This window comes from Vigna angularis, chromosome 5 (assembly GCF_016808095.1).
Source record: "Vigna angularis cultivar LongXiaoDou No.4 chromosome 5, ASM1680809v1, whole genome shotgun sequence".
NCBI classification, from domain to species: domain Eukaryota; kingdom Viridiplantae; phylum Streptophyta; class Magnoliopsida; order Fabales; family Fabaceae; genus Vigna; species Vigna angularis.
The window spans coordinates 36,252,614-36,267,767 of record NC_068974.1 but is presented as its reverse complement, the minus strand read 5'-3'; the positions used below and the strand labels follow the sequence as shown (position 1 = coordinate 36,267,767).

Genomic DNA, 15,154 nt, shown 5'->3' with positions numbered 1-15,154 from the left:
CAGATGACAATATTAACAATGGATTCCAAACATGGAATTTTCGAAAAAAAAAAAATGTGAAAGCGAGAGTAAAAGAAAAGAACGAAATGAAAGTCTCATGTGTCTATGCATTCATGCACCATCATGACATAACATCATCTCAGAGAAAGCGAGGAGAATTGTTTGCAAAATCTTCATGTTTTACTCGGCATTTATCAAATTTTCAAAGCTGCAAATCCAGATTTTAGTTTTCTGTTATCGGCCCTCTGCATGGCAATTGTCGGATTTAAATTTCTGTTATGTGAGTTTGGCCCTCTGCGAGGCAATGGTCAAATCCAAGTTTTAGTTTTCTGTTATCGACCCTCTGCATGGCAATGGTCGGATTTAAATTTCTGTTCTGTGAGTTTGGCCCTCTGCGAGACAATGGTCAAATCCAGGTTTTAGTTTTCTGTTATCGGCCCTCTGCATGGCAATGGTCGGATTTAAATTTCTGTTCTGTGAGTTTGGCCCTCTGTGAGGCAATGGTCAAATCCAGGTTTTAGTTTTCTGTTATCGGCCCTCTGCATGGCAATGGTCGGATTTAAATTTTTGTTCTGTGAGTTTGGCTCTCTGCGAGGCAATGGTCAGATCCAGGTTTTAGTTTTCTGTTATCGGCCCTCTGCATAGCAATGGTCGGATTTAAATTTATGTTCTGTGAGTTTGGCCATCTACGAGGCAATGGTCAGATCCAGGTTTTAGTTTTCTGTTATCGGCCCTCCGCTTGGCAAGGGTCGGTTTTTAAATTCTGTGAAGTTTGGCCCTCTGCGAGGTAATGGTCAAATCCAGGTTTTAGTTTTTTGTTACTGGTACTCTACTTGACATTGGTCATTTGGCATCGTGACTTGAATCATTTTGTTCGTTTTCTTTCATGATTGAAACCCGGACAAAATTAGTGTTTTTATCTTTACTTAGCTTCACTTAAATAATACGAAAAGATCAAATTTTCATATTATTTAGTAACATCTAAGTAAAGAGGGGCAGCTGTCAACACTCAATTTTGTCCGGGTAGTAAAAAATGTGTTTTTATTGGTTTTTTATTATTTTCCTTGTATTTTATTTTACCTTTTTGTTTTATTCTATTTTAATGTATTTAGATCATTTGCTTTTAATTCAATTTCTATTTTATTTTTTATATTCATTTTGTTTTAATAGAGTTAATTAATCAAAATAATTGAAAAAATTGAAAAATAAAATTAAAAATAAAATAAAAAATAAAATAAAATTGAAATAAAAATATATATAATAAGAAAATAAAAAACGTGGGGGGAGATGGTGTATGTGAGGCGTGTCTGGGGTGAGGGAGACCAGGTGGTTAGGGAGACCAGGTGGTTAGGAGGAATATTTCCAAGATTTTTGGAGAGAAAAAGAAGAGGAAATTTTCACGCACTGTCTGGAGGACCTTCATCTTCGATCATCATCCGGTCTCTGGAGAGCTTCACAATTCAAGAGGAAAAAAAAGGGACGCCAGCCAAGGGGGGAGAGATCACCGGAGACGAAGCTGACAAAGACAAGCAGAGCTCCAAGAGGTAAGCACACCTTGCTCACTCGTGTGGACATAGCCATGTAAGCTTGCTGCATTATATTTCATTTTATGCTTGAAGTCGCTGTCCCTTTGCTTGAGTATGTATTGTGGTAGGAGTCTTCCCCTTTCTCTATTCTACATTCTTACCGAAAACCTTCATCACCTTTTCCTAAGCACCCTTGCACATTGGAGCTCTGAAAATCCCTTTGGGGTCAATCCGCTTCAAAAACACTTGAGCATCACGAGTTCTCCTAATTTCAACACCCCCTTATACCTCTATTCACCCCGTAACCAACAAGGAAAGTCACCACTAAGTAGAAAGTCACACACAACCACTACCACATCGGTCTCAGATAGCCAAATTGTTCAACTCATTCACTTCCCAGCATCTACTAAGGTTTGCCCATCTCGCCAACCCATATACCATTATCACAGAATCAACTATCACCCTCACACTCACATTCGTACGCGCACCAGCAGTGTCTTCATCTTCACGCACAGGGGGAATTTCATTCTTCCATCCTCAGAACCCAATCATCCTTCCCCCCACTCACGACACAGTCATCATCAAAACCCAAAGACTGATGCCCAGAATAATACCAACGGGAGGATAGTTGTTGGCGGTGAGTTTGGATTCCGAGTAAAAGGTAGTGGCGAGCAACGAAGAAGAGAAGGAGGGAGGTAGAGGAGCGAGGGCTTGGCGCGGCAACTGGCAGGATCTGTGGCGGCCATCGGCGCACTGGCGGCGGCCGGTCTTGGCGGAGGTGGTGGCGCATGTGTAGAGGAAGCAAACCCCTCCCTGGGTCATCGTCTCCGAAGTGAGAAGAGAGGGAGGGCGAAGGCGTTGCGGCCAACAGTGGCCACGGTGGGGCGAGGTCTCGCCGACGGCGTCGAGACGAGGTGTCACCAGTGTCGCGGTGGCCGGTTCCGGCTGAAGAGGTGGTGAGCCTACAGGGAGAGTAAGAGACCTTGGGTCTCTGGAGAGTGTGTGAGCTGAGGGAGTGAGCTTACGGGAGAGTGTTGGGTCTGAGTGGGTGAGGAATGGAAGGGGAGTGTTGAACCCCTAGGAGATTCTAGGTCAGAAAAGCCACCCCGGGCCAGTACTGAGTCAAGCCCAAGAAGAAAAAAACCTTTTCTCCCGCAGCCCCTCGTTTCTCACCCGCGCACCCCCCCTACATCCTAAGGGCCAGTGCTGGGCCTAGCCCAAGTAAACAAAAACTCCTTTCTACTTCTCGCAGCCCCCCGTTTCTCACCCGCGCACTCCCCATACATCCTCGGGCCAGTGTTGGGCCTAGCCCAAGTAAACAAAAAAAAAACTCCTTTCTACTTCGCGCAGCCCCTGTTCTCACTTCCACACCCCTTTTAGCTTGGGTTTAGGCCCAATCTCTTTATAAAAGGAAAAATGGTTTGGACACCCCATTTTCTCATTTAGACACTCCCATCTTTTATTTAAACACCACTATATTTTATTTTATTTTTTTTTTATTTCATCATTAAGTTTTTCATATTATCTTTATTTTTACCCTTTATTTCTATTTAGTAATTTACCTACTTTCTATTTTTCTATCGTTATCTACTTTAAATTAAAAATCAAATAAAAATATTTTGAAAAGGTTTAAGCACACGTGCGACCGCTCGCGTAGGCCTTGTGCTGAAAATCTTTTCCTTTTCTTTTACAAAAGTTAAAAATCAAATAAAAATATTTTGAAAAGATTTAAGCACACGTGCGACCGCTCGCGTAGGCCTTGTGCTGAAAATCTTTTCCTTTTCTTTTACAAAAATTAAAAATCAAATAAAAATATTTTGAAAAGGTTTAAGCACACGTGCGACCGCTCGCGTAGGCCTTGTGCTGAAAATCTATTCCTTTTCTTTTACAAAAGTTAAAAATCAAATAAAAATATTTTGAAAAGGTTTAAGCACACGTGCGACCGCTCGCGTAGGCCTTGTGCTGAAAATCTTTTCCTTTTCTTTTACAAAAGTTAAAAATCAAATAAAAGTATTTTGAAAAGGTTTAAGCACACGTGCGACCGCTCGCGTAGGCCTTGTGCTAGAAAACCTTTTCCTTCTTTATTAAAAATACTAAAGTATTCCCAAACCACAAGTAATCTCTCTGAAAGAACTACGTAACCCTGATTTCTCATTTTGAATTAGAATACGTAGGAGCAAGGTCAATCCTTGTCGGGCTCAAAAAACTAAAAAATATATATTTTGTTTCTTTAATTTTTTATTTTAGGGATAATTAAACATTTAGCAAACCACATTAAATTCGCGTATTTAATTAAAGGTACTGCCTTAGGGCAGGCGTTGTAGGGTGCTAATACCTTCCCTACACGTAACCGACTCCCGAACCCGAAATTCAGTTTTCGCAGACGTTGCCTTATCATTTTATGGTTTTTCCGTAGTTTTCCAGAATAAACTATGGTGGCGACTCCAAAATCTCTTTTTTCTAAAACGCGTTCTGTTTTTTTTTTTGGATCGTTGTCCCGTCGCGATTTCCCATTGCGACACATCAATCATCAATACATCCAAACAAACATGCAGTATTTCAACATCAACCAAATCATCAAACATAACATCATTCCAGCAAGTGAAAAATCATAAAACGAGAATCATAATTAAATTACATGCTTCCCTTACCTTTTTAACAACAAAGCTACTTAATCAACAGCAGAATATGTCCACCAAATACCAACCTTTCTAGAATGCCTATAACCCATCGAATAATAAGGAAAGATCAATTAAAAGACCATAATATGATCAGGATTTGTGAAAATTAAGCTGATGAACACATGCAACCATAACTTTGGCTTGCATGTGCCCGAAACCAGTTTTCTTAGAAAGAGAAGGAACTTACCAGCTTAGAATCACAAATTGATTGGTGCAAAGTGAAGTCCTTGACACCAGAAGTACTCAGGCGTTACTTGATTGATGATCGGAAGAAGAAAAGATAAGAGTTTGTAGAGAGAAGAAGAAGAAATTTAGAGAGAAGCTAGAGAGAAGGAGGAGAAAATGAGATTTTCAGAAAGTTGGAGAAGAGATGGTACATGCAAAAAGTGGAGCGTGATTTGACATTTTTCTTTAATTACCACTGTCAAAACCGAAGGGTCCACTCTACCTCACACTTATCTTCCACTTTCTGAAATTTCAAATTCCCTGCACCAACATTTGGCTTCCACTATCACTGCTGAATTTAAGGGTTCTCACATAAGGTATACACTTAAGATATTTATGTTGGTATAAATTGTGATACGCGATACAATTTAAACACAATTTTAAAATGAATTAAGTATGTTTTTTATTTTTAAATTATCATTAATTAAAAAAGTGTGTTTTGTTCCTATTTTAAATTATAAACTATTTTATCCTAAACTTTATGAAAGTGATGTTAAATCCTCTCGGCAAATGATCTACAGATATTATATTATCCAATATGAAATTCTTTTTTGTCACATAAAAAATACTTCTCATACCACCATTTGTTACAAAACATAATTTTTGTATAATAGTTTAAAAAAATCAAATTTAAATATTTTAAAATTTAATGTTTGTAACTGTATTTTCTTTTAATATATTACTGAATTTTGTCAGTTTTAATGGATGGAAGAATTTCAGCTCACCTTAATAGAATTATCAATCGTTTATTGAGACATGAAAATAACTTAGAAACAGCCAAGTTATACACTCAAACCCTAAAATTAACTTGTATGATTTGGACAAACCTCCATTGTTAGAAGATGTTTAGGTGCATTCCTCTTTTCTTCTGATAACCGGTGTTTCTACAATCATTCACTGTTTGCTCCAAAAGTTCATTTTTCTTGTTAAAATTTCTTTTATCAGAATCGTAAATCATTTTCGTACGTTGCTTCCACAGAAGCACTACTGATAATAACTTCTCATAAAATCCCTAGTTGTTCAACGATTTTCGGCAAATATATATAATTAAATAATAAGTCCCTTTAATTAGTTTTCGGCAAATAAGTTGAAAATCTAACTAAAGGACTTTTTCAACCATTATGCTCGTTCGTCCCATAATGTAATGATATATTGCCCTTGTGATGTAAGGAATTTAAGTCAGCAAGTGCAGCAAATGGTGCAAGCGTTGAGCTCCAAAATCACACGACCTTCATAATCTAAGAAAATGTCTTGCCTCCCTATTATAAACTAACATTTGTAACATCAATATAACTACTACATATGAATTGATCAAACACTCTGAAAAGAAGTTATACCTTATATATGAATTTGCAATCTGGTTCACAGAAGAAAATGACAAGCTACACAATGTAACAGAAAATTAATCACACGAGTTTTGACTAATATAGCTAATTTACTAAAACTGAGAAAAGCAAAAGGAGAATGGGAGTGATTCAAATCTGGTAGTTAGAAAGGCTAATCAAATGAGGAAGAAACACAAGTCAAGCAAGCAATATGTTAATTTAAGTAATCAACGAGTTGCCTTAGTCTTATTGGATCATTAACAAAATCCGATATGTATGTTACAAGTAAACTAATTAAACAAGTTAATAGGTAATATAGCATCACAGAAATTTACTCAGTCAATCTAAATTTCTAGACTCGGCAATTTTGTGTTACAATAAACCTGCCTGAGCTTTCAGTCTGAAATCCACTACAATGGCTTAAAATATACAATCACTTGGTTGGAATTTGGAAATATCTATTGGAGATCCCAAAATCAATTTAAGATGTATATAACTGAGTGTAATCATAACTTTCAAACTATTTTTTTGTAAGGATTCCATTAGATTTAAAAGTTCATTTCTTAATATAGTTTCAAAGTCATTTATATCATCGTTGCTCTTGATTTGTACATGTTTCAAGAACGTGAACCTATTGTTGTTCTTGAGATGTGTATGTCTGAATTTGGGTAGGTTTAATTTAACAATTTCATTGCATAATCTGTTTCACACAAAGACTTTTTGCCAATATATTAATTAACCTTTGATAATCTTTCGAGTACTTGTTCAGATATGACATCACCAACATCCTCAAGCTTATTGACTTTGTTGTGTTCAAGTTGAAATAAAAAACTGACAGAAATCTGGTTTTATACATTACATAAAGCAATGAATCCAAATAAAGAAATCATCCCAGTTACGATAGAAGCTGGTACGAGTACTATATAAGGGAGTACAATCCTTACTTGAATTCCAAGTAAAACAGAAATTCATTAGTCTATCTTGGAAAAGGCACAGACTAGAGAAGTAGAGAATGGAAATCTCAGGTGAGGCACTCATCTATGGTGTAGTCTTCTGCATAATTTCTACCATGGTTGCTGCTGATGGCTATCCTTACTACGGTGGAGGCCAACCATACAACAATCCATATTACAAACCATATGACCCCAAATACCCTCCTAATTATGATCCATATTACTACAAATCTCCACCTCCTTACGATCAACCCAAATACCCTCCATATTATGAACCCAAATATCCTCCATATTACTACAAATCTCCACCACCTCCACGATATGAATACAAGCCACCTCCATATAACTACAAACCTCCATACAACAACTACTCACCTCCTCCGTATGAATACAAGCCACCACCATATTACTACAAACCTCCATACAACAACTACTCACCTCCTCCATACGAATACAAACCACCTCCATATTACTACAAACCTCCATACAACAACTACTCACCTCCTCCGTATGAATACAAGCCACCACCGTATTATTATAAACCCACATATCCAGAATACAAGCCCCCATCATCACCTCCGTATGAATACAAGCCTCCATCTTCTCCTCCATATGAATACAAACCACCACAGTCTCCTCCCTATAAATAGAAATCTCCACCCCCACCATCTCTCTCGCCGCCTCCCCCGTTACGTCTATAATTCAACTCCTCCTCTGTCACCTTCACCACATCCATTACTGCCAGTCTTCAACAACTATTATTATTTTACGTCTGATCCCTGCCACTTGTGTATTAAGCTAGGGGTTTAAGCTGTTTCAAGTTTTCCATTCAGTAATTATATATGTATCAGTGTTGCATGTTATGGATGTACTCGTGTTTTACTCATATATATATATGTATCAGTGATCTGTGTTATTTAATAATTAAGTTTGTTTTAATTTCTTTTATCCAATTTCATATTTTCTTCTTGCTGTTTCCGTTTTCCTTCTCTGTGTTCTTATATATTCTATGAATTTAAAGGTGGGTATTGGATTTTTTTTTTTATTGATTTAACGGGGTGAATATAAAGTTGGGAGTCAAATTATAGAGGAGAAGAGAAAAGGAAAACGAGATTGCAAAGATGAAATGTTTTCATTCATAACAAAACACTGTAGAATTATTACAAGCTTACATATTGAACAAATTACCTATCTTAAATATGTTTTTAAAGATATAACAACAACCCTGATCAGGATCTTGATTTACTGATTAAATCCGTAACGGAAAATCTAAGACGGTTCAATAAAATTTATAAATTTTTAATGTCAATATAATTTTTATAATTTATAAGATTTTTAATTAAATAATATCGAATTTTGTTGTCATTATAAAAAACTCATGACCAAGATATTTATTAACATTATTGGAAAGTGTTGTTTAAGTTGTATAATATTTTTTTATCTAAATAAATCGTTTCATATTCTTTAAATTTTTAATCAAATACTCTGTACGTACTTTTATATATAGGATAGAATATCCTAAAACTTTATTTAATAATATATATATGTTATTACAAAGTACTTATATCTTAATCTCGAGAAAAAGTAAAATTAAAATATAATACAAGTACTAAAAAGAACATTTCTCACAGGGTTAACAAAATAAAAATATTATATTTGGTGAAACTCATTATTATAATAAGAAAAATATAAAAGGTTAACCATGTGAGAAAAATGAATATTGTTAAGAAAGAAGGGTAAATCATATAGCACAATGTCATTTTCCAGCATGAAAAGTCAAATACAACAATTTTTTTTTTAAAAAGAAGAGATGAAAACATTACTGAGATTGACAACTATAGAAGTCTAAGTTGCCAAACAACGTAAGAACAAGAGGCCAATTGCTATTTGCATAACCAATCTAGAAAAGAAAAGCAAATACTTATCCCTCTTGCATCAGCAAAAACCAAAAAAATCTAAGTGAAAAACACCATCAAACATTGATAATGAATTTAAATATTATCATAGTTCTTCTGCCTAATATGTTAATATTCATGAGTTATTGTCAGAAATACAGTTTCAACTAATCCTATGCACCGCACCGCTTCCCATTTATTGCTTTCTGTTTTTATCTCCTATATATGTACCCTTTTATCATTTTACTGTATAACACAATACCTTTTCATATATCAGTTTTCTTCTTCTCCTTCTTGCTGCCTCTCTCTTTTCTTTTCTGGATATATCATGAATACTTTCACGAAGTGTGCACATATACTGTCAAACACTACTGTAAAGCTATCTCTCTGAGTTATTTTTAAACAGAAATATATTATGTTAGAGTGTTCTTGCAGGCTTGTCTACTGTGTCAAAGTCTATGCTTATGCAACATGCACACATGAATTATTTTGTTTACGTTTTTATCTTTTAGAAAGTGAAAACGGAAAACAACATGGATATGTACAATAAATATATAAACTTTTTTGGAATCTCAGCTTCTCAACATCTAGGGTTCCTGTGGATGTGTTATGCATTTATTTACAGTCTTGAATTTTGCCAAAAATAATCCAAAAGTAAATTATATGCTACTCAAATCAAACATGATTAAATAAGTAGGAAGTAGATGTTGTATAGTGCTTTTATATTTAAATGTTATTTATTAAGGTATTAATAGATAATTTCTTTTTTTAAAAAAGTTATTTATATTTGGGCTGGATCAATAAAAAAACATTTTTATATTTAAACGGATACTTTGACAATATTTTTTAGACAACATTTTAACATTATCTATGTGTGATTGGTCCATGTTAGATTTTATGATTATTATTATTGATTATAAAATAATTTTGGATCATTCACAGTATGTGACACGTAGATGATATTAAAATATTATAAAAAAAATGTTTTTTAATTATTATTATCTTTGTTGAGATATCACTTCTAATTAAAAAAAGTTATCTATGGCTTATTATTATTTTAAAAATTAAAAGATTGGCGCCCATGTAAAGCAAATTTCTTTCGTCTTCTCCTTTGAAATAACACTCTAAAATCCATCGCATAACGCTCTGAAATTCATCACGTATAGCTCTCAACGATAGCTCCATTCATTAATCTGCATCCATCACCGTAGCTCTCAACGACAAAGGTGCGTTTCTTCTGCAGTCGTGCAGATCTTCTTTTCCGTTTGCAATTTGTTTCATTCGAGTGGTGCCGGTGAAAGCTGCAACGTGATTGAGTTAAGGTATGTTGCCATGTGTTTTGTTGAATGGAGCATGACTCTATACAACTTCTCTTCTCTATTTCTATAACCCTATATTCATCGATTAAGCTATTAGTTTGATGTGTTCGTTTTCGTCTTCTTAGCATCAGGGTTTCTGATTTTAATTGAAATTTTTGCTTTGGCTGAAGGAAGAGTTGAAGATACCAGTTGATCTTCAATCGTACGAGTTGGATCCACATTTCACCAACGTGCAAGGAGTCATGTTGCGAACGCCGACTCTGGAGAATCATTTCAATCTGCTAAACCTCAACATTTTCCAAAACCCTTTCGGTACTCTGTCAAATATTACTTGGATGCATTTACCAGGTTTTCCAATCCATACGTACTCATTGGCGCAGTTAAATCAAATCCTTTTCTTTCTCCTGTGAAATTATTTAGTCAAATAATATCAATAAATTCTTTTGCATGAACCTCGTATTCTATAAAAGAAAATTTGTAATGTTTTTTTGAATCATTTTACTTAATTAAGTTGTTTCTTGTTTTTACAGGCAATAAGCATAACTTCTATGTCTCTCCTTGCAGTAGAGAAGTTATGAGATATTTCTCTAACATATTTCGTTGGCTTGTTCCAGGTGGGAACTTAACTCTGTTGGTCTTAAAAATACCTTATTAATGCATGATTTTTGCTACTTTACTTAAATTTACTAGTACCTTTGAGCATAATAACTAGATTTTTTATCATTCTATTTCAGGCCGAAGTAGCTGCTGCTTCAAGAGCGGTTATGTTATAGGCTTGAATCATTTAACTGATGTTGAAATAGACAAGGTATGAAACTTATTAACACTAATGGACAATATGCTAAGTAGTACATCACTACTTTTTTTCTTTCAGGACTTTTGGTCAAACAATACTAAATTTGAGTTTTAAAAATTAAATTAAGCGTTTTGAAGTGAGCCAATGCAACTCTTTCTTCCATAATATTTTTATTTTTTTTATAAATTTCAATATAAATTAGAAATATTTCTTATTCAACTTGATAAGTGATGAAAAACATGAGAAATATCAGAGTCATATGTTATTATTGTTAGGAATCTAATTATGAGTTGAAAGTCTCGTTACATTTGTATAAAAAACTCATAATTTAGAGATGCTCAATCTCTTTGGTGTATCTCAGTAAAAAATATTCAACAGTGGTATTAGGATACATAATATGCATACCAAATTTTAGTTCGAGGAACGAATATTGATCTTTGCCAAATGTTGTATTGCAGATAAACAAACCATATCGCCCATTGGCATCAAGAGAGTATTCTTTTGGAGCTGGTGTCCTTCTCACTGCATCATGTTTGATTCTTGTATTATATCTAACATTGTCCTCTTTGTAATGCACAACATGACTCCTATTTGATGTTCCTCGTTTATAGTATGTTCAAGGAACCAATTGGTTTCTACATTAATATATTAGTCAATTATTCAGTATAATTTTAGATATGTATTTGGATTTATTTCCAGTTTTTGTTTGTTCCATTCTCTTTTTAATATCTGAAATAGAAAGAGAATCAATGAAAAGTTTTCATAAACAGTCTGCTTTCTTTCAATGTGTATGTACTTTTGTGATACTACTAGAGTTCCCCCCTGCCTGGGATTGTTACAAAGTAAGAATTCAAAGTCATTTCATTTTAATATATATTTCATCTGGTCTATGGCCTTACCGTTGTTAGAATTCGATTTTCTTTTCTCTGAAATGTCGATCTAACCTTCAAAAAGTTATACTCTCTTTCAGAATTGTCTAATGTAATGGTTATTAAAAACTATCATTTTAATCTCTTTTACAGAGTTTTGGGATTGGATGGATTGTAGGTTCCTCCATTGTTGTGGGCTCTTTCCATCCATTTTTTTCTGGGGACTGCTTCGTCAATCGATGTAAGTTCATTTTGATGGCATATACACATCATTTCCCCCCTGGTTATTTAGGGCATAATTGTTAATAGTCATTGTACGATTTGTTCATTTTCTATAACAAGAATTTTATTGTGCTTTATCAGATTCCAGTGAACATTATGCAATAAATGTTAAACACCATCTGTACTTACACTTAATTTTCCTGTTAGGAGGAAAACTTTGTGTATTGGAGGAAAGCTTTAAGGATTGGAATTATGTGACACTTTTCTTTTTCAGTAGTTATATTTGAATTTAAGCTTCTCTAAAGCCTCTGTTCAGAAACTTTGTTTGATAGTGACTACATTTATGATCGAGCTCACATATATGTCTGCACGTGTAGAGATGGAGAAGAAGCTGTGAATGAGAAAGTTTCCATTTATCAATGTTTCACGAATGCCATTCTCATAACTTCAAAGTGCAAAGAGGAGAATGAAAACCAAGAATAAAGTATGATAGTAAATGTATATTGGAGAAAGAGATTAAGGCACACTTCTGAACTGACAACAATAAACAAGCATGGCTACAGTATATCCAAAGAAGGATTACTTCAGTGCAGGCCTTATTATCAAGAAATTCATAGCATTACAAATTAATGGCAACAATGTTGAACATAATGAAAAAATTGATATTGATTTAGCCGCAAGCTTAATAGATAGGAGGCGGGGGTGGAAACTTCTAGTAATATGGTGGTGGTGAAGAAGGAGAAGGAGGTGGTGGTGACTTGTAATAGTATGGCGGAGGAGGCGAGGGAGAAGGTGGAGGAGGAGGAGGAGAGGGAGAAGGTGGGGGTGGAGACTTGTAGTAATATGGGGGAGGTGGTGAAGGTGATGGTGGGGGAGGTGACTTATAAACATATGTAGGTGGAGGAGGGGGAGATGGTGGTGGTGGGGATTTGTAGACGTAAGGTGGGGGAGGTGAAGGTGATGGTGGAGGTGGAGACTTATAAACATAGGGAGGTGGTGGTGAGGGAGATGGTGGTGGTGGGGACTTGTAAACATAGGGAGGTGGTGGTGAAGGAGATGGTGGTGGTGGGGACTTATAAACATAAGGAGGTGGTGGTGAGGGAGATGGAGGAGGTGGAGACTTGTAGACATAGGGAGGTGGTGGTGAGGGAGATGGTGGTGGTGGGGACTTATAAACATAGGGAGGTGGTGGTGAAGGAGATGGTGGTGGTGGGGACTTATAAACATAGGGAGGTGGTGGTGAAGGAGATGGTGGTGGTGGGGACTTGTAAACATAGGGAGGTGGTGGTGAAGGAGATGGTGGTGGTGGGGACTTATAAACATAGGGAGGTGGTGGTGAAGGAGATGGTGGTGGTGGGGACTTATAAACATAAGGAGGTGGTGGTGAGGGAGATGGAGGTGGTGGAGACTTGTAGACATAGGGAGGTGGTGGTGAGGGAGATGGTGGTGGTGGGGACTTGTAAACATAGGGAGGAGGTGGTGAGGGAGATGGTGGTGGTGGAGATTTGTAGACATAGGGAGGTGGTGGTGAGGGAGATGGTGGAGGAGGGGACTTGTAAACATATGGCGGAGGTGGTGAAGGAGAGGGAGGGGGTGGTGACTTATAAACATAGGGAGGTGGTGGTGGGGACTTATAAACATAAGGAGGTGGTGGTGAGGGAGATGGAGGAGGTGGAGACTTGTAGACATAGGGAGGTGGTGGTGAGGGAGATGTTGGTGGTGGGGACTTATAAACATAGGGAGGTGGTGGTGAAGGAGATGGTGGTGGTGGGGACTTATAAACATAAGGAGGTGGTGGTGAGGGAGATGGAGGTGGTGGAGACTTGTAGACATAGGGAGGTGGTGGTGAGGGAGATGGAGGAGGTGGAGACTTGTAGACATAGGGAGGTGGTGGTGAGGGAGATGGTGGTGGTGGGGACTTATAAACATAGGGAGGTGGTGGTGAAGGAGATGGTGGTGGTGGGGACTTATAAACATAAGGAGGTGGTGGTGAGGGAGATGGAGGTGGTGGAGACTTGTAGACATAGGGAGGTGGTGGTGAGGGAGATGGTGGTGGTGGGGACTTGTAAACATAGGGAGGAGGTGGTGAGGGAGATGGTGGTGGTGGAGATTTGTAGACATAGGGAGGTGGTAGTGAGGGAGATGGTGGAGGAGGGGACTTGTAAACATATGGCGGAGGTGGTGAAGGAGAGGGAGGGGGTGGTGACTTATAAACATAGGGTGGAGGTGGAGATTTGTAATAATATGGAGGGAATTTATCTACATAGGGAGGAGATGGTGGTGATGGTGAAGGTGGAGGTGAAGATTGGTGGTAATAAGGAGGTTTTTGGTATTGATAAGGTGGTGTCGGGTGTGGATAGTAGTTGGATGGCTGGGCATAGTAAGGCTTATCATCGTCAGCAGCAACACTGATAGCCATAAGGCAAAATGCAAATGCAAGGATCAGACGAGGCCATTGCCTCGTTCCCATCTTCTCTTCTTTGAATGTGAAAACTTAGCGATCTTCGTTTAGAACACTTATTATGCTTTTTTCCTTTCTTGCTTCCCAAACCATGGATTGGAGGCCTTTATATAGTTTTTGCCTTCGCTGATGGCTGGTAACATATCTCTGTTTGATCACTGTCTGGCATGATCTTTGAAAAAAATATATTTATATTATCTGAACATTTCAACTTTATGTTGTGGTTTGCCATTTAACGATTTTATAGTTTTATATAACAGGGACTTAGAACAAAGTCAAGAAGAGAGTTGGTGATGGCATGGTTTAATGAACTTTTGTTAGATTTAACCAAAGAATTTTGGAAGCGCGTCACGGCTGAGAATGCTGATTACTTCCTTTGCCTTTTGCAGAGGGCTGATAAAGTCAAACGCAACACATGCCAGAATTCTTTGAGATGTCTTTTATTTATGATTGGCTTTGGTTTGTTTCTTCCCAATTGCAATTTTTTACGCTTAAATCATCGGTGTAGATTCAGCTTATAAGACATCCTTTTGTATAGCTTAACTAACATGACTTGGTGAAAATTATATATATGACTGAAGAATATTCTGATTGTGGCTTAAAAGAATAACTTAATTTCTGACTTGATTTATAATTACTCTTTGCATTTAAATGATATTAAACCTTTTAATTTTAAACAATGACACTTTTGTCACCTATTGCCTTGCCTATGGATTTGTTTGAATATCTAAATTTGATCAGTTCCACCGCATGGCCATATTTTCTCTTATGCAAACATAGCAGACAAATATATTGTCGAGTTAAATTTATTTGAGATAGTGGTCTCGTTTTTTAACAAATTCTGGATTTGAAAAACTAAAATGATGAGTTCGAAAACTTTGT

At 36.5% G+C, this 15,154-nt stretch overlaps 1 protein-coding gene across 9 annotated transcripts; it reads left to right on the top strand.

The window, feature by feature from the left end:
* Nucleotides 1-9,687: 9,687 nt before the first annotated feature.
* LOC108319595 (homogentisate geranylgeranyltransferase, chloroplastic-like) lies at nucleotides 9,688-14,887 on the top strand. 9 transcript variants are annotated; one of them, XM_052878508.1, is made up of 7 exons: nucleotides 9,688-9,831; nucleotides 10,095-10,272; nucleotides 10,455-10,538; nucleotides 10,659-10,732; nucleotides 11,179-11,262; nucleotides 11,768-11,830; nucleotides 14,533-14,887. In XM_052878508.1, exons 2-7 carry the CDS (start codon nucleotides 10,167-10,169, stop codon nucleotides 14,791-14,793), a joined length of 672 nt encoding a protein of 223 aa, XP_052734468.1. In that variant the 5' UTR covers nucleotides 9,688-9,831; nucleotides 10,095-10,166; the 3' UTR covers nucleotides 14,794-14,887. The 9 variants fall into 9 exon arrangements, with proteins under 9 accessions (XP_052734468.1, XP_052734469.1, XP_052734472.1 ...); XM_052878509.1 differs by having other exon boundaries at nucleotides 9,688-9,927; nucleotides 10,095-10,236; XM_052878512.1 differs by having other exon boundaries at nucleotides 9,688-9,927; nucleotides 10,095-10,236; nucleotides 11,743-11,830; nucleotides 14,520-14,887.
* Nucleotides 14,888-15,154: the final 267 nt, after the last annotated feature.

Bases quoted from the DNA above. Each gene is read 5' to 3' on its own strand.
- LOC108319595 (XM_052878506.1), top strand. From the start codon at position 12,724: ATGGTGGTGGTGGGGATTTGTAGACGTAAGGTGGGGGAGGTGAAGGTG.